This window comes from Eupeodes corollae, chromosome 2 (genome assembly GCF_945859685.1).
Source record: "Eupeodes corollae chromosome 2, idEupCoro1.1, whole genome shotgun sequence".
In the NCBI taxonomy this organism is placed as follows: domain Eukaryota; kingdom Metazoa; phylum Arthropoda; class Insecta; order Diptera; family Syrphidae; genus Eupeodes; species Eupeodes corollae.
The window spans coordinates 142,271,950-142,292,997 of record NC_079148.1 but is presented as its reverse complement, the minus strand read 5'-3'; the positions used below and the strand labels follow the sequence as shown (position 1 = coordinate 142,292,997).

Here is a 21,048-nt window from a genome sequence, read left to right as displayed (position 1 = left end):
TTCAACTCATTGATGTCAATGTCATGACACTTAGAACTTTTTTGCTTACCAATACCGATATCACGTAGATTGTTCCACAGTTTTCGACCATTAATGGATAAATTAAGACGATTTTTGAAAACTTTTGATTTTTCTTACAAACGACTTGGTTTCGAAGTAACCGGTATGATCTGTGAAGATCTTCTAACCTATATCTTTTCCAACGAAGGTATGCTTGATTTCTACGGTACATGAGAGAGGAAATTTCTGGAGTAAACCATGGTTGAGACCGATGTGTTAAAAATGTTTGTTTAAGGGGAACATACGTGTTAAAAAGATACTCAATGCTAGTTTGAAAAAATTCTACTTGATCGTTGGGAAAAGGCATAGAGTAAAGTCTATCCCAATCAATCATCGAAACATTTCGCTCAAGAGCAGAATAATTTACATTTTTAAAATCTCGATACTCGAAAATTGTTGGGGGTCGAATTATATTGAAATTAAAAGTGAGAAAAATCAGATCATGTTTTGAGAAGGCAGGAGCAACAAGTAAGCACCTAGTTTTTGAAAACTATTATATCGATGTATGATTCTTACGTTGTTTAAAAATACCTGGATAGTGTAAAAAGAACTGCTTAGATTGGGAAACTTCTCTGCAAACAACTCATTCTCTCTGTTGAAGATTTTTTGTAATTTAGGGATTTCATGTGACTAAGAAAATGTTGATCAAATGAATTTTGGGACCCTTACTTACTCAATCTCTCTAAAAAACCTTTATTCGTCCTCTTCTTAAATAAGCTTCTCAAGTATGGTTCCCTTAATAAAGCATATATATTTCAAAAATTAAGAACGTTCAAAGATGTTTTTTCTTCGATTTGCACTTCGAGTCCTACTTTGGCATGACCACTTTTAATTAATTAATCTAAAGATTCTGGAAGAACTTAGAGAGCTTTCTGATATCCTGTTTATCACCCGCGGCAAATTTTTAAACATTAAAATTTAACTCTATATAATTTTTCAATTCGAAGTCGACTCTAAAAATGCGTACAATTTTAAACGATATAATGTTTACGTTACAGAACTTGTCTAACTTTAAATGCAGCAAAATGCTTTTTTATCTTTTATAAAGTTTGCTGTATCCGGTTCACATTTTTCAATTCATACAAAAAATTGAAGATAAATGTTTTTTGAAGATAAGAAAATGATTTTGAGCGTGTAAACCAACAATCACAAAGATAACTTGTCCTTAATTTGTGGCGCATACACTAAGTAACAATTACGACAAAACAACAGCAGTTACCCTCCATTAGGTGAACTTGCATTAAGTCGACCGCCCCTTCTTCAACACAAACCCTCGAAAGTCGAAGAACACTTACTCCTTTTATCCGCCGAACCTCTTATGACTCAAATTTGAACGAAAACGTTTTTCATTTCAATTAAAGAACTTCTTGCTTAAAATATCATCTCCAAAAATGTACCTTTAAATAGCCCAATCTATAGCTATAAAATACTTAATTTTACAAATTACCTTAAGTTATGATACTTCAAATCAATATAAATTTAACACTACTGAAAATGAACGTTGATACGGATATCCGATTCTAACCGGATGATTCGGATTTATGTTGTTAATTCATATGCAAGTGAAAACCCAAACATTTCAAAGCGTTTAAGATAGGGTTTAAATCAGTTATCCAAACTTCTTTTGAAATATGAAACAATTTTGAAAGAATTTTTACGGAATTTAATCTGGAAGCCCATATTTATCATATTTGATATCTTAACTAAGTATTATGTCTTTAACATCATTTTGAAAAACTCCTAATTGAATTTACTACTTCTTAGGAAAACCACAACTCATGAATAATGCTCTGAGTTTAAATATTCGTTTATGTTTATGAAGAAGTTAAGATTAAGAAACACACAATTGAGTTGAGTGACACGAGATGTGGATTGTGGAACGGAGTGAAAATACTACTGAGTATCTTTTCTTGGGAAAGGATATGTCGTTTTGCAGAATCACAGTTTTTGCTGGTTAAAAATGCGATGTAAGTTTTTTTGAATTTTGTGTGTCTTATGTTTGGCGAATCATGTGTGTGATGTTTATACCCAATGTGTTGTTTTTTTAAATTTTGTTTGGATTTCTTGTGAAAAAATAAATATCACACATCATGAATTGAAAACCGGTTGGTTATTTCGGCTCCTCCGCTCCGCCAAGAAAGAAATAAGCATAACAATTTTCAATATTTTTGAATGAAATCAGTTTGTTTTTTTAATTCCTTTTTTCTTTTTTTGATGTGGTCCGTTTGAAAATAAAAATCTCAAGAAATAAAATGTGTGGTTGCACTAAAAACCTACCTGCTCTTATCTTAAATATAAATTTAACTCCACATACTAGAGTTGATACGTAGTGTGGGATTTTTTGTAAGACTGACTGAATGAATGTAGGCAGGGGGTAATATACTTTTAGTATTTCTTTTCACTCAAAGAAAAAAATATCTACCAAAAGGGTCCTTAATTTGTGTGTTTTTTGTTTTTAAATATTATACGTTAAGCACGTTTTATTTATTTAGGGATATTAGGGTAGGTACCTACTGTTTTTTATCATAATTTAAAACCGTAAAATGTAGTTAATTAAAGAGATGATTTAACTGATAGACCTATTTTTTAGGCTTGGTAATTGATTCGTTATATGTATAGATGAGACTTAAAGGAAAGTGATTTAGATTAGTTTTGAAAGCAGATGAACGATGTGTTTAGAATTAAGCCATGGAAATAAAGTCGATTTTAAATATGGAAGCGTTAATTTAGGTTAAAAGATTAAAATTTTTTTTGCTATCGTTTTCTTCATAATTATAAGAAAACGAAACTGTAAGAATAAAAACATGGCCAAGAATCAATGTGAACAATCGGAAAAAAGCGAAGGTTTTGAAAGTGGTGGTGTCATTGTTAATTGGTTTTGAATTCTTTAATATTATACAATAACAGAAAATTAAACACTCTTTTGGTCTTTTTGTTTTTTGGAATGCGAATAAATAAATTAAAAACTATTCCATTCTTTTACCCAACGTTTCGTAAGAATTCCTTACTTCTTCAGGGGATTTTTTTGTTCTTTATTCAATCTGTTACAAATATACATATAAATACAATTAATACATTTTAAATTTAAAAATATTTAGTACTAAAATTTTTTAAATTATTTTAAATACATAATTTTGTTACATAAATAAATCATTTTACTTTCTTACACTTGTATGCAATCACATTATAATTGTTAAAACTCCATATTGCATCCTCCCGACAGCACTGACACAAATTTAAAATAAATAACAATTACAATATAAAATAAAACAAGCAAAAAAATAAATTATTAAACTATACGATAAAGACATTTATATCACAGCTTAATTTTAAGGTACTTGATGTTAAAGTGCTACAGCATAGCTTTGTTTGATGTTATCGGTGTCTTCTTTTGTGTTCATAGTTCTCTTTATTTTTTGTTGAATACGTAAACTCTCTAGTGTTAGTCTAGTATTAAGTTTTTTCTCTTTATCCAATATTTTTACTCCCTCGAAGTTCACCGAGTGTCCAGTTTCTGTTATATGCTGTGCAAGCCCTGTAGTCTCTTTGTTTTTCCTTATATCTGCTTCGTGTTCAGTTAATCTAATACCCAAATTTCTCTTTGTTTGACCTATGTATACTAGATCACATTGTTCATTCTCTTTTCCATTGCATTCAATTTCATAAACCACGTTGTGTTGTTGTTGTTTTTGTATTTTAGATTTTGTGTTCGTGAAAATGGATTTAAGTGTTAAGTTTGATTTATGGGAGAATGATATATTCTCTTTATTTATTATTTTATGTAAATTTCTATTATTAGTTAGGTTTGGAACATATGGTATTGAGAAGAACTTTTTTTCTTCTTTATTATCAGCTGTGGTTTTTGCGTGATTGTTGTTGTTTTTATTAGTTTTTGTTTTTAATTTTTCTGTTCTTTTTTTAAACAAGTTGTTTATTACGTAGAATGGGTAGTTGTTGTTTTTTAATATTGTTTTTATTTTTCTTATATTTTCTGTTTCATATTTTTTGTCGCTAAGATCTAAAACTTTGTTTATGAAATTAAATGCTGTGTTAATTTTTTGTTTTATTGGTTGGGTTGAATTAAAATTGATCATACGTCCAGATGTAGTTGGTTTTGCATACCAATTGTATAAAATTTTGTTGTTTTCTCTGTGTAGTATTAAATCTAGATATGGGAGACTATTGTTGTGTTCGTTTTCAATTGTAAACTGGATTTTGTTGTGATATAAATTGAGTTTATTAAGGATTATGTCTTTTTCTTTGACTTTAATGATAGCAAAGATATCATCCACATATTTTGCTATAAATTTAATGTTTATACCGATGCTGTTCAGTTGTTCTATAGTATCGTCTAAAAGATTATCCAAAATAACGTCTGCAATTGTTGGGGAAAGGGGGTTTCCCATAGGCATACCGAATGTTTGTGAATAAAATTTTTCGCCAAATTGGAAATAATTATTGTCTCTTAGACAAAAGTCCAAAAGCTTTAGAAACTTTGGTTTAGGTATTTTTGTGTGATTTTTTATTACATCCCATTGTTTCATGATGTTTTTAATGGCTAAATAAGTGGGTATGTTGGTAAACAACGAAACTACATCAAAAGAAACCATGACGTCATCATCGTCTAAAACCACATTAATTAATTTTTCTTTGAGTTGGAAAGAATTTTTGATGTTATATTTTTCTGATATGATGTTCTTAACAATTGTTCCAATGTGTTTTGATAGACTAAAACAGGGAACATTCATGGATGATGATATTGGGCGTAATGGTAGATCGGGTTTGTGGATCTTAGGAAGTCCGTATAGTCTCGGTGCTATAGCAGCTGAGCAGTGCAATTTATTTTTCAGCCAGCGATCGATGTGTTCATTTTTGAAAAGTTCGTTTACAAGTGTATTATTTGTTGTTTGTAATTTTGTTGTTGGGTCCAATCTTATCGTTTTGTATGTGTTCTTGTCTTCGAGAAGTTTGTTCATTTTTTGCTCATAGTCTTGTTTATACATTATTACTGTCTTATTACCTTTGTCTGCTTTTGTTATTATAATATTGTCTTTTTGTGTAGATAGAAATTTTTTAGTTGTTTGGTATGTTTTTAGAATAAACTTTTCATTTTGTGTATTTTTAAGTTTTCTTTTATGTTCTGATATTTTGGTAGCAATTTTTGATCTTGTAACTTCTTTTTCTGTGTCATCTTCTATTGTTTGGATGGTTTGTTCTATGTCTGCGATTATGCGTATTGGTGAGAAATTAGATGAGTTAATGGGTAAAGCAAATTTGTCACCTAATGAAAGAAGCCATTTTGCTTCATTGGGAAATTCTATGTTTGGAACAATTGTTAAGAACATCATATCAGAAAAATATAACATCAAAAATTCTTTCCAACTCAAAGAAAAATTAATTAATGTGGTTTTAGACGATGATGACGTCATGGTTTCTTTTGATGTAGTTTCGTTGTTTACCAACATACCCACTTATTTAGCCATTAAAAACATCATGAAACAATGGGATGTAATAAAAAATCACACAAAAATACCTAAACCAAAGTTTCTAAAGCTTTTGGACTTTTGTCTAAGAGACAATAATTATTTCCAATTTGGCGAAAAATTTTATTCACAAACATTCGGTATGCCTATGGGAAACCCCCTTTCCCCAACAATTGCAGACGTTATTTTGGATAATCTTTTAGACGATACTATAGAACAACTGAACAGCATCGGTATAAACATTAAATTTATAGCAAAATATGTGGATGATATCTTTGCTATCATTAAAGTCAAAGAAAAAGACATAATCCTTAATAAACTCAATTTATATCACAACAAAATCCAGTTTACAATTGAAAACGAACACAACAATAGTCTCCCATATCTAGATTTAATACTACACAGAGAAAACAACAAAATTTTATACAATTGGTATGCAAAACCAACTACATCTGGACGTATGATCAATTTTAATTCAACCCAACCAATAAAACAAAAAATTAACACAGCATTTAATTTCATAAACAAAGTTTTAGATCTTAGCGACAAAAAATATGAAACAGAAAATATAAGAAAAATAAAAACAATATTAAAAAACAACAACTACCCATTCTACGTAATAAACAACTTGTTTAAAAAAAGAACAGAAAAATTAAAAACAAAAACTAATAAAAACAACAACAATCACGCAAAAACCACAGCTGATAATAAAGAAGAAAAAAAGTTCTTCTCAATACCATATGTTCCAAACCTAACTAATAATAGAAATTTACATAAAATAATAAATAAAGAGAATATATCATTCTCCCATAAATCAAACTTAACACTTAAATCCATTTTCACGAACACAAAATCTAAAATACAAAAACAACAACAACACAACGTGGTTTATGAAATTGAATGCAATGGAAAAGAGAATGAACAATGTGATCTAGTATACATAGGTCAAACAAAGAGAAATTTGGGTATTAGATTAACTGAACACGAAGCAGATATAAGGAAAAACAAAGAGACTACAGGGCTTGCACAGCATATAACAGAAACTGGACACTCGGTGAACTTCGAGGGAGTAAAAATATTGGATAAAGAGAAAAAACTTAATACTAGACTAACACTAGAGAGTTTACGTATTCAACAAAAAATAAAGAGAACTATGAACACAAAAGAAGACACCGATAACATCAAACAAAGCTATGCTGTAGCACTTTAACATCAAGTACCTTAAAATTAAGCTGTGATATAAATGTCTTTATCGTATAGTTTAATAATTTATTTTTTTGCTTGTTTTATTTTATATTGTAATTGTTATTTATTTTAAATTTGTGTCAGTGCTGTCGGGAGGATGCAATATGGAGTTTTAACAATTATAATGTGATTGCATACAAGTGTAAGAAAGTAAAATGATTTATTTATGTAACAAAATTATGTATTTAAAATAATTTAAAAAATTTTAGTACTAAATATTTTTAAATTTAAAATGTATTAATTGTATTTATATGTATATTTGTAACAGATTGAATAAAGAACAAAAAAATCCCCTGAAGAAGTAAGGAATTCTTACGAAACGTTGGGTAAAAGAATGGAATAGTTTTTAATTTATTTATTCGCATTCCAAAAAACAAAAAGACCAAAAGAGCCTAATAAAACACAATAAATAAGTATTAAAAAAGAATTGGTCAAACACATACAACAACAGAAAATTAAACATTCACCTAAGGGCGGATCCAAACTTTTAATCAATTTGTCACAAACTTAGATGAGTTTTTACTCACCGCTTACAAATATTCTTAAATGTTTTGTGAAGAAGGCTAACAAAATTTAAACAACATAATGTGTGTTTTTAAATTATATTTACACATTTCAATTGCTTAATAACTTTAGTAAGCAAATTATTTTATAACACTGTTGTTTAGCAAGGTATATTCTAACTTTTTAATTTAGATGACTCCCTACATATAAAAGCATTCCCAGATTCCAACAGATTTCTAAATATGAAATATTTAAGAGTTAAAACACGAAAGCTAAAAATGTTTTTGGTGCATTTAACTCAGAAATGTAAGAAATTGTTTTAAAAAGTATCTTTTTTCCAAAAATAAAATATTCAAATCTAGAAAATGAGAGAGAATCTGATATGTAATTTTTTTTGACGTAGTTTTTTCGAACTAAATTTTCGTGAGTCTCTTATTACTATCGTTATCAAGGGGAGAGTACGATAACTCAGGCGACAAAGTTTAATGACTGATTTGTATAGAAGAGCTTAAAACAATAATTTTTTACTATGTGAGGGGGGTGTATATCTCCCCACAATTATTGAATAATATTGGTAGTACTTTCAACTAAGTTTTATACGTTTTGAAAAAAAAAAATGTTTTAAACTCAAAATTTGTGAAAAAAAAGTTTAAAAAAAGGTTTAAAGTGTAATTTTTCAAAAGTATTACCATTAGTTTTTAACTATTTTTTTTCCATTTTAAATTGTCCCTACCACCTAAACGGGGGAAGATAGACACCCTCCCATAGGGATCTTAAAGGGGTCAACAAAACTTAAAAATTGTAGAAGTAAAAATGTTTAATTCTTGAATTTAAGAAAAAATAGGTTCATTTAAGTACAAAATTTCCCAAACAAATTAAATTAAAACAAATTAAGGTAGGTAAACAAATAAGTTCGAAAGAAACGATTTTGTAGCACTCACAAATTACACTTTTAAAAATCTCATTTCACTTCAAATCTCAAGACTCAATGTCTTTCATATCAACTGATATGAAACGTTTATTATGTTTTTTCACTTAGCCATTAGTTTAACAAAAGTGTCACTTTTGCTTTTTTTGGGACATTTATATTATTAAAATTCATATTTAAATCTCAGTTCTGGGGTATCCAAAGCAAATTCATTTCAAAAGTAGGTTTGTTCAACATAAAATCAATTTTGAAAGAAATAAAATGCAAACAATTTACATTAACTTATTTTTTTCGAAAATCATTTTAAATTTTCTCTTAAAATATTGTTGGTAAGCACTAAATAAAGTGTTTATAAATATACATTTTGCATTTAAATTTCCTTAAAAAATGTTGACCCCTTTCTGAGATATCGAGTTTTGTAAACAAAATTAATAGGTACTTTTTTTATATAAAAAAAATGTTTGATCATAAAAAATCACCGTCAATTTGATGATTGAAATATTGACAAGAGCTTGCAAAGAAAGAAAAGATTATTAAAATCGGTCCACTACTTCTTGAGAAAGCTTAAAAAATAAAGGTCTTATGAGAGGTACCCTTCCGAAGCAGTGCCAAAATATGTTTTTCTAGTAGAAAGAAGCCAAATTAAGAACACAAAATTTAGAGAAAGTTTTAAAAAAATCACATATTTTAAACAACAAATTTGTATGGGGACTGCTAATACTCTAATGAGCTGAAAACCTTAATTTCAATCTACACAATTGTTTATACTTTGGGGCCAGGAAAAAAAGACAAACAGACGGAATCGGGGGTACTCACTTTTTTCGACTTCTCAACCGTCGAAATGTATAGTTCCTATATGTTACAAGTAAAAATAACTTCAAAGTTCACTATTTATGTGGGCCAACAAAAATTAATTATGAAATTGAAGGCCAATTTTGGGAATTTAAAGGCAACTTAATATACATCTGATAATCTCTTATCCGAGTTTTCTTCTTAAGAACCTGCAAATTTGCTCTTTTTTTTAGATACAAATTTGATGAAAATAATTTAAGTCATGACTAAAGTTTTTTCAAATTCTAAATTCATTGAAACTTAAAATGTCGTTGAATGACTAACAAATTTTAAGTGATCTTTCCACATGAGGTGGTTGTTGGTGATGCACAACCGAGAATTTGAGATGTTCATTTTCATTGATCCAAATGCAAGCCATAGAAAATTAAATTTTAGAGTAAATGAACTAAAACCTCTTAATTGCGTATTAAAATTTTAAAAGTACAAGTCTTGAGGTCGAACTTTTTTTTAATTCCTATTGGAAAATATTGTAATTGATCAAATTAAAAATTTGGATTTTTCTCGGCTTTTGCGTATTTTACATTCGGGATGAACATTTTTTTTCACAGATCAAACAAATTTTTAAATAACGAATATTTTACTTACCAAAAATGCTATTTAGTTCAATTATACATTTACATATTTTAGCGTTATACCAATTTTGTATAAAATTTAACTATTTTCAACCAACAGTATATTTTTAAATTAAAAACTGAAAAATTACGTATGAACACGAATATTGCACGATCGAAAATTAGATCATCTTCAGATACAAAATTATGTATAAGGAAAAATGATAATTTTGACGGTTCGAATAATTAAAAAAAAAGGCTTGGATGCGAACCACACTGATAACTTCCTATCCAGTCTGTCGATTTGTCTTTCTTAAAAGTTTGTGTTGGGTTAAAAAGTTGTCAATTGAATTATTCTTAAAAATTTCAAAATTACCAACAATATTTTTCATATCAAGAAATACTCGTAGGTTAGTTTGAAAATCTAGTATTGTTAAATAGATTGATAGTCGAAAACAAATTTATACTAATTTTAGTACCATTTTTTAAATTTTTACAAATTGGATAAATGAAATTGATTTGAGAGATATCAAGAACCGAACATCAATGTTTACCAAATTTGCGTACTATTTTTTGTAGATTTTATTTTTTATAAAAATAACGGATTATTGGATTTAAATAAAAACCTACTGCATATAGAAAACAATATTTTCTGTGAAATAATGAAGACAATATTTTTAATTTTTAAAAGCTATTTCAGTCCTAAGTAAATTTTTACCAAGTTTTAGTAATTTTTTTTTTATCAGTCATTTGATTTTCCTCAAAGTGGAAAACAATTTTTCTTGTATGTTAAAATTAGCTGGAAGCCACAATCCCAAATTTTTGAAAAAAATATTTGAGTGAAAAATCAATTTTTACCAACTTTTGTTAATTTTTTTTATTTGTTGTGAAAAAAACTGTCAATTCGATTTTTCTCAAAATTTTACTGAATGTTGACAACAATATTTTTTAAAAGATATAAGTAGCTTAAGGGGGTATTCTGGTCTAGAAATTAAAAAAATCGATTTTTTTTCTTTTCATATTTTCATAGTTTAACTATTTAAGAATATGTCTACGAGAGGATTTTCCCAAATTCAAATTATTTTCGGAGAAATAAGTATTTTGCTGAGCAGCCATCCAAATCGGTTGGGCTGCAACTAATAGAACAAAAGACATAATGGGGTACTTTAAACGCGTTTTTCTCAGAACTGTCTTTTTGAATCTGATGCCCACGATTTCTCAGGTTCTGCTGAACCGATTTACATGAAATTTTAAGAGAGTCTTCTTTAGGCATTTGTCTACGTCCGGAACTACGGCCATCCCCAAATTTTAATTTTTACTATTTTTAACAAATCGAAGAATGTTCAAAAAAAAGGTAAATTTTTTGTATTTTTCTTTAGACAGCCGCCATTTTGAAAAAAAAAATGTTTGTAACTTTTCCGTAGTTCCAGACATTGCGACGTTATTGTAGATTTATAATCTTTTTAAGTTTTTGATTTCAGATTTCTAGGAGAGTTAAATTCGCGGGTATGGTCACGCACCAAATTTTTGAGACGCACCACTCCGTCAGCTGAAAGCTAACGGAATTTTGATTTTTTTTTTACTTTTGTATTTTTTTTGTATGCTTTTAATGTGAATAAATAATGTATACAAAAATTGGTTATAAAATTGTTGCTTGCTTTTTTCTACAGCACTTCAAAAATTACCTAAAATTCATGTCTCTAGACCAGAATACCCCCTTAAAGCACTTATCTTAAAGTTTTGAAAAGATATTTGAGTCGAAAATGAATTTTTACCAACTTTTATTAATTTTTTTGTTTAGATTTTTATTTTTTGTAAAAAAAACTGTCAATTCTATAAGATAAAATAAGTTTGAAGCCTTAATTTTAAGTATTTGAAACGATATATGAATCGATATTCAATTTTTACCAACTCTGAGTAATGTTTTTTTTAGATTTTTATTTTTTATAAAAAAAACTGTCAATTCGATTTTTCTCAAAATTTTATCAGATGTCAAAAACATTATTCTTCCTTACACAAAATTGTTTTTGAGATGAAATCATATTTTAGTCGTAAAATTTTGTATTTGACACATGTTTTTCATTTTTTTTTTTGATTTATAAAAAAAACTGTTTAATAGATTTTTTTCAAAAAATATACTTCCTTGAAATCACGTTACAATATATTATATAAAATTTAATTCAAGTCTCTAGCGTTTTTGGTTCGTAAGATATTTAGGGATAACCAAAATGTTCACCTTTTTTCAAACTGCTATGGTAAAAAAACCACCCACGTAATTTTCTTGAGAGCCGTTTCTGCATTTTTCTTCCTTTTTATCTGTATAAAAAAAATTATTTGAAATCGATATCTCTTCTGGTTCTTGACCTATGGACGACGAAAAAAACGTAGCGAACGTAGGGACGTACACATGCACGCACAGACATCTTTCTAAAAACATTTTATTTCGACTCTAGGGACCTTGAAACGTAGAGAAATGTCAAATTTGACAAATCGGACCCATTACAATGACTTCCTATGGGAAGTTAGTAAAAGAAACAAGGCCTGAATTAAATATATTAAAACAAAAGCTGATAATGCCTTGGTAATATACAATGAGCTAAGAAATATGTTTATTAACTATTCAGACATTTTTTATAATGACTTTATTTTAAATACTGAAGCTGACATAAAAAACAACCCAAAAAACTTTTGGATCTATGTTAATAGTAAGAGAAATACTGACGAATATCCAAACTGCATGTTTATCAACAACGAATTTAGCCATGACGCTGAAAAAATTTCAAATATGTTTGCAAATTTTTTTAAAGATACGTTCGGAGTAGCGATCTTCTGTCAAACGCCTGAGACATTGGCCCCCTCACAAAATGTCCTTCATTTGAATCTCTGAAGATGAAATCGTTCGCAAAGCTTCGGAACTTGACGTTTGTTATAGTCCTGGTCCAGATGGTGTACCTTCTTATATTTTGATATCCTCTTCATATTCTTTTTAATGAATCGCTTAAATCTTCAATTTTTGTTGAAATTTGGAAAAATTCGTTTATAACACCGTTACATAAAAAGGGTACTAAAAATGAAATACAAAAATATCGTCAAGTTTCAAAACTGTCCGTCATCCCTAAGTTATTTGTTAAAATTATTATTTAAAATTACTAACTTCTTTCATTTCAGTTTATTTTATTTAGATTCATTTGAAAAAATGGAAACAAGTGGACTGCGTCTTCACAGACTTAGTAAGGCCTTTGATAAATGGTGCCATAAATCGTTAACTTCAAAACTTAAATCCCAAGGCTTTAACGATAAATGTGTTAGTTGGGTTTTGTCGTACTTTTATAGTAGATCATACAGCGTAGGTTTTAGAATTGAGCAGTCATCATATTTTTATACCAACTCTGGCGTACCACAAGGTAGCTACTTAGGACCTTTACTGTTTATTTTGTACGTTAACGACCTACCTTCTATTATAAAACACTCATCTCTTTTAATTTACGCTGATGACATTACATTTTTTTAAACGTATCGACTCACTTGACGACTGTTTACTCCAAGATGATCTAAATAGTTTTCGCGAATGGTGTTTTATAAATAAGCTTTTACTAAACATAGACAAATGTAAATCAATGTGTTTTACACGCAAATAAAATGTTTTGACTTTCAATTATCAATTAGACTCTTCTTATTTGGCTAAACTCTCTACTTTCTCTGACCAAGCTTTTAAAAATCATTATGACTATATTATTAAACAAACAAATAAGGCACTCGGGTTTATAAAACGGTTTTCACATGATTTTCGGGACCCTTATATTCTTAAACTTCTTTATATAACATTTGTAGGACCAATATTGGAATATGGCTGCATAATATGGGCTCCCTTTATTCAGTCCATATAAACAGAATAGAAGGAGTACAAAGAAGATTCATGCGCATCTGCCTCCGTTTCTTTACATGGTCCAATAGGCTGGAACTTCCACCGTACAATCATAAGCTCACGCTCATAAATCTTCCATAGCTTTCTAAACACAGAGAGTACATTCAGCTGTGCTTTATTATAAAATTAATCAATGGTTCAGTCATATCACCATCAGTTTTGGAACAATTGAACTTTATTTATAGCCGTTCAAGTACTAGAAGACAAGTTCCTTTACGTTCTACATCAAGCAGAAAACGTTTCAAGACAAAATACTTTACTCATTTTTGAAGAGTGCTGAGCAAGGCACCAATAACAATCTTAGAAAACATGGACAATTTTCACCAGTGTACGACTTTTTGATTGGTGAATTTAGTTTGTCTAACTTGACACCCTTGTGTGGAAAACTGTTTAATTTTAATAAATAAATCTTTCTACCATTCTTAAATAATGTTAACATAAAACAAAAGCCTCAGCTGTGTAAACACTAAACACCCACTTCATTTTCCATCTAATCCTTCATCAATTCGATATATGGACATATTTTTGTTGCTGATAACCCCAAAAAGGTCAAATGCTCTTTCATCAAAATGTATACCTAAGTATCCCTTCCATACACACCACAGCCCAAAACCCAAAACCATCATCTGCAAAACTAGGTATATAACTCGTACACCCATTATTTTCAAAAAACCATGTGTCCGGTACCGTATTTCATTTCAAACATCAAATTATCAGAGCACCCATTTCCTTTCCCATCTCATATGCATATGCGATGATATCGAATGTCACATCATAACACAAAAAGGGTTTAAAACATGATTGTTTATATATGACACATCACATCCATACGAGTATAGTTTAGTACAAAGTCCAACCGCTTGAGTCTGAAGTGTCAATGTCAAAATCAGATTGTGTTTAAAGTTTAAATTTTACCTTAACCCAAAAACACATCGTATACGAACTTATGTATATAGTAAAATGGATTTAATGTCACTCACTTAGACATCCTTTTTATATTAGGTAGGTTAAAGATACGTACAAGTTTGTTTTCTTATCCGGTGTGTCTGGTTTTTGGGACACTAATCTGAGCACAGTATAAGTGTAGATGGCGTGCAGAGAGCGTGTGTGCACTATATAAACAAACATACCTAACCGAAAAACCACATTAAGGTCAGACACGTTAATGTCAAACTGTCTCCACCTTTGGACTCCCGTTCTAGCTACTTTATAAGAGAAATGTCAAAAAAATATACCAACAAAATCCAAATGACAACAAAAATAAAAGAAATTCAATTCAAATCAAAACAAAGACAGAATATATGTACAGAGGAATCCATTTAACACCTTAAACCTGAAATTGAGAACTCAATTCCTCTGTCTGATGGCTACACCACATCAGGTGGTCTGATTGCGGAATCTTAGTCTGGGCCTGCGATGCCATTCCGGTCGTCGTCTTCGAGACTTGGATTCGTATTCGAAGTTAAGATCACTTGTGAAAACTTGTTCTCTTGCCAAAGATTTATTTGTTAATTTTGTTCTTTTTATTTTGCATTGATTTAGCGTCCGTTCTGTATTGACCAGATTTAAAATACAAGTTCCAACTGTGTATTTTTAAGTGACGTCTGTTTGCAAATTTACAATTTGCATCAATTATAGAAAACCAGAATTTCGAATTTTGTGTACATATACAAAGGAAAGAAGAGGATGAAAATATGTCATCCACATGACATCGATTCCTGACATTGACAGTAGCTGATTCAGAAATGTCACGAATTTGTAATGCCGTCATTCAACGGAAATAAAGTTAGTCTTGAAGTCCGGATGTATTGAGAAAGAGAGAGAGAAAAAAACCCAAATATTTCGCACTAAAAAGCGTCCATTCAAGTTCCTATAAATAATCTAGATAACACGATGAGTAACCGACTTTAAGTTATGTATGTTGCTCACGTATTCCATTGGTTCACGATACCGAACGAAATCACTAAAAACAGACGTCAGAAATGATAATTGAGGAATCTTGAAACGTTGAATTGATTCGATCGGATCGGAAACTTAACGAAATTGTATCATAAAACCATTCTTCTTTTGTAGACAATTTAACACAATAAATATCAAATGTATGCGCATAATTAAGCCAATTACTGTAAAGTGACTTTTTAGACTTCAACCCTCTTCTCTAATGATGTCCACATTGCGTCGTTCTCGTCGTTGTTGGTCGTCAGTAAGGTTTTCAAAATAAATATCAATTATTATGCACCCCTCAGGACTTCGTGAAGAAGTTCTTATTTGAGGATTTTCCGGAGGGTCGTCGCCGTTTAATGAAACCCACATCTGTTATGGGTATATTCAACTTGTACCATAATTGGACGAGTTATTATGTGTGCCGCTTAAGTTTCATTTTATTGATGAAATTTTATGTTTCAAAGTGATATTGATATTTTTGAATTGGTTCTTCATACTTCAAAACAGAGAAGAACAAGGAAAAATGGAAAATCCCTTGTAATAAGCATTTGGGACAGAAGAGAAAAAAAAGAGTGGGAGTTTCATATTTCCATCAACTCTGCAACAAAGGCTTAATTTCACTAAGTCCCTATTGTTGGATTTTTGTTAGTTCTTGAAAACGACTTAATCGACGGGTGATAGGATTTTGTCGCCATTAAAGTTTTTGTTTGTATCTTGTTCTTGATGCTTAATCGGATCTAATTTTGGGGATCACAAAATTTTGTTTGGGAACTGGTTTCAATTACTTATGTTCTCCGTTTTGTTCCATGATGCATAATGTCTAAGTACATGTATGTCATTCATTGCTTAATGCTGTCAATACATTGTGTTCTGGGTTTAATGTAAAATATGAAGTGTTATAAATTTCTTTTAATTCCATTTGAAAGAAATCGATATGACAAGTTAAGTATTTAAGATGACATTTAGGGTAAGATGACATTTTATTTTGGAGCTAAGAAATATTTCAAAGGGATAGTTCTTGTTTTTGAGGGTTAGCTAGACAATATTTTTTTGTTTCTAAAGTCGATGTTGTTGTCAAATTTTTAAAATTATTTCATAATTTTAATTGGAAACAGAGGGTTGAAGAGACATCTATGTAACAATTTGATATGGTTACTTGAAATAAACCAGACTTTAAAAAGTTCAAGGAAAAAATGGATTTAGGGGATTTTTCTAAAGAATAGAAATACCAAGTGGTAGTTAAGAGGATCGACATTTTTAGAAGCTGATTTTCAACACCTAAATAGAAAAATAAAAATTGGAAAATTGGGAAGTTGTTTGTATTCATTTTATAACAAACCAAAGCGATCTATAATGGCGAATACGATCGATCAAAAATAGATTGCCAATATTGATTCTGTAAACAAACCTTTATCGTGAAAAGCTGACATTCCGATAGGTAGTTAATTTGAGACGATTGAGACCGATGAGGTCAATGAGACTCATGAGCCCGTTGAGACTTTCTAGACCGATGAAGGAGACTAAAACGATGATGGATGAAACAGACCAGACGGACGAGACGCTGAGACCGACGAAATCGGATCAATGACACAAATTAGACCGATGAGACGGTTTAGAGCAATGAAATATATGAGACTGATGAGACGGATGAGACTGTTAGACCGATGAGACTAATGAGACTGATGAGATCGATGAGACTGTCTAGACCGATTAAGCCTACGAGAACGATAAGACGGATGAGATCGATGAGACCGATTAGACTGAAGACTCCGATGAGACCGATGAGACTGATGAGACTGATGAGACTGATGAGACTGATGAGACCGATGAGATTGATGAGACCGATTAGACTGAAGACTCCGATGAGACCGATGAGACTGATGATACCGATGAGGCTGATGAGACCGATGAGACCGATGAGACTGATGAGACTGATGAGACTGATGAGACTGGTGAGACTGATGAAACTGATGAGACTGATGAGACAGATGAGACTGATGAGACTGATGAGACTGATGAGAATGATGAGACTGATGGAACTGATGAGACTAATGAGACTGATGAGACTGATGAGACTGATGAGACTGATGAGACTGATGAGACTGATGAGACTGATGAGACTGATGAGACTGATGAGACTGATGAGACTGATGAGACTGATGAGACTGGTGAGACTGATGAAACTGATGAGACTGATGAGACCGATCCGACCGATTAGACTGAAGACACCGATGAGACCGATGAGACTGATGAGACTGATGAGACTGATGAGACCGATGAGACTGATGGGACTGATAAGACTGATAAGACTGATGAGACTGATGAGACTGATAAGACTGATGAGACTGATGAGACTGATGAGACTGATGAGACTTATGAGACTGATGAAACTGATGAGACTGATGAGACCGATGAGACTGATGAGACTCATGAGACTGATGAGACCGTTGAGACTGATGAAACTGATGAGACTAATGAGACTGATGAGACTGATGAGACTGATGAGACTGATGAGACTGATGAGACTGATGAGACTGATGAGACTGATGAGACTGATGAGACTGATGAGACAGATGAGACTGATGAAACTGATGAGACTGATGAGACCGATGAGACCGATGAGACTGATGAGACTGATGAGACTGATGAGACTGATGAGACTGATGAGAATGATGAGACTAATGAGACTGATGAGACTGTTGATACTGAAGAGACCAATGAAATCGATGACACCGATGAGGCAGTCTAAGACGGAAGAGACAGATGAGGCCAATGAGACTGACGAGATTGATGAGACTAATAAGACCGACGAGATAGATGAAATCGATGTCATCAACAAGACTGTAAAAACTAATAAAATCGTTGAGACCATTCAAACCGTTGAGACCAATGAGGCCAAAGAAATTGATTAGACTATCAAGACCTGTGAGACCTTTATATCAATGAGGCTGTTGGGACTAATTTGACCAATAAAACCGTTTCGACCGAATAAACCGATGAGAGAATGAGACCGATTAGTCCAATGAGAGGTATTAGACCTGTTAGACCGATGAGGCACGTTGAAAAAATGAGACCTTTGGGACATGACGAATAGACCTATGAAAACTATGAGACTAAGAATATTCCTGAGATTAAAAGTTGGCGAGACTAATTTCAACCAAAATATATGAAGCTCTATCAACTCAACTAGTAGTACCGGTAGCGTGATGGTAAGTGAGTTGGACTGTCATGGAAGAGGTCTTGGGTATGATCCCTGCCTATGCCATCTAAAGTCTTTTCACGGGTACTGCCTCTTGCGAGGAATTGACAAATCGTCCAAAAATAATTCTTGTCATGAAAAGTGCTTTCTCAAATAAGCCGTTCGGATTCGGCTTATAAACTGTAGGTCCCTTCCATCTCTGACAAATTTACTCAAACACAGGAATGGTTAAGTGTTGTAAGTCACTAGGCCCTGGTTCTTCATTTATTTATTTATTTATCAACACAACTCGGCTTGTCTTGATTCCACAAGAAAAGACCAAGCCTTTTTCTGTCTCGTGCCAAAAATTGATGGTTTCTTTTACTTTTTCGAAATAGAAACAGTTTGGACCGTTTATATATCACGAACTTGAATACCTTTCTAATTGAATTTTGTCTACGTAAAGAGTTTTGATGAATCCCCAGCAAGTCTACGAATTTTCAAAATCCAAACCAATTTTCATAAATCTTCTCACCACTTCCTTTAATTAAAAACCTCTAAGCATCATACATGAATTCCTGATGTATAGGCGATTTACCTACTGCCACTTTTCCAAATAAGTTATCTAACTTCAATAAATTTCGTATTCACGTATATTTCAATCTTATGTCTACACTCCGACCGACTCGAGTCTTGCAATAAATTTATCAAACACAAAAAAATACTCAATAAAAAACCTTAAACAAATAATTTACCATTCACTTCAAAGTTAAAATAAAACAAAATATCACCTCAACGTTAACCCAGCGTAGCACAGACCCATCCAGCCAGACACTATCATCTTTGTCCATATTCGTCTCCAGCCACGTATCCACATATTCCATATAGACTCTGCCTAGCTGCTTCCATAGATGAAATGAAATCCTCAAAAAAGTCAATAAATTGAATGCACTCCGATGTTGCACGCATGCCGCATAAATTCCAATTCCAAGTTTCAACATCAATTTGAATTCGTATAGAATCTATATTCGAATATGGTATCTTATAGAGACACACTGGAGTCTCCCCAACAACAACTTGGCTTCAGCATTTACTCCTGCCACTGCACTGGCACACAGTTCATCGTGTTGCCGTTGCCTTCGTGGTCGTCCCTTATACCGCCTTGGAAGTCCTGAGTGTCTTCTATGCCTATACATCACAAAGTTCTGTCAACAAGGCGATGCAATTTATTAAGAACGTGTGCTCCTTGTGAGAGACAATCGTCATCATCATCATCATCGGCAAACAACAATGGCGCAAATCTGACAAAAGATCCGTTTTGTAGCCCCATTGTCTCTGTCTCCATAAATATAGGTACCTACCTACCTTAAATTCATAGTACTTGGATTCAGAGCTCTCGAGACGAGTACTTTACCTATACAGAAACAGATCTTAATGTAAATGCAGTGCAATCCAAATCCCGCAATGCATGCCGGCCGGTTAGGCTAGGATATAGGCTAAGGCTTCAAAGTTGGTTTAAGGGGGGCTACAACAATTCGTAGGCAAATTGTAAATATGAATGAAATCTCAGACATAAATAACGAATACGAATCGAAATAGAGATATCCCAGGGCGGGTGCCATCAACAGACAAACTCTCAATGTTCTATCGAGGCTTGTTTACCCAAGCGTGATTAAGGGATGGAAGGAGAGAGGCAATAAGAGGCTTGAGTAGGTATGGATTTCTATAGAAAAGCCAAATCATGGTCTCATGGACCGATAGATACTTTTACCTACTTCAATCGATTGACCCTACTTGGACTTGAGGTAGGCAACAGCAAAATTACAAAATATCAGACGACCCACTTAGGGAGAACACAACGGAGTTCTGGACGCTGCGCTGCTGGAGTCAAATTTGCTACATCGCATGAGACATGGAATTGCATCAGTTTTAGTCCATTGCTTATGAATTGATCTTTCGATTGGATTTAGAGAATAGAACTTGAATACTTCGATTGTATCAAAATGGAACAATACGAATAGGTATCACATTTTCTGTGAAAGTCAAGACCATTGTTGTGATACTTTCAGAGAGATGCATTCGAGATTATTGAAAGAGAAGGTATTACAGTTTCAAAGAGACATATCCAGATTCGTAGTTGCTTATGGGTTTAAAAAGTCCCATATGACATGAGAAGTACAAAAATGTATCGAAGAAATCAATCGTTGTAATGTTCTGTAAATGACATTTCATAGCTAGAAGTTTGACATTTCTTTATATACAATTTGACATTTCGTGAATTAATTTAATAAAATTTGTGTATTTTAGTTTTAAAAGCTTAAGCTTTTAGGTTACATTACTTCAATAAGAACTTGAATACTTTGACAGTTGATAGCGGC

At 31.7% G+C, this 21,048-nt stretch overlaps 2 protein-coding genes across 2 annotated transcripts in view; one reads left to right on the top strand and one right to left on the bottom strand.

Annotated features, from left to right (window-relative positions):
- LOC129944451 (breast cancer anti-estrogen resistance protein 1) overlaps positions 1-21,048 on the bottom strand; it is a 159,453-nt gene that overhangs the window by 85,432 nt on the left and 52,973 nt on the right. The gene's annotated exons all lie outside the window — the stretch shown is intronic.
- Positions 5,419-7,207, top strand: LOC129944452 (uncharacterized). The gene is made up of 2 exons (XM_056053886.1): positions 5,419-6,930; positions 7,057-7,207. The coding sequence occupies exon 1, from the start codon at positions 5,488-5,490 to the stop codon at positions 6,751-6,753; it is 1,266 nt and encodes a 421-aa protein (XP_055909861.1). The 5' UTR covers positions 5,419-5,487; the 3' UTR covers positions 6,754-6,930; positions 7,057-7,207.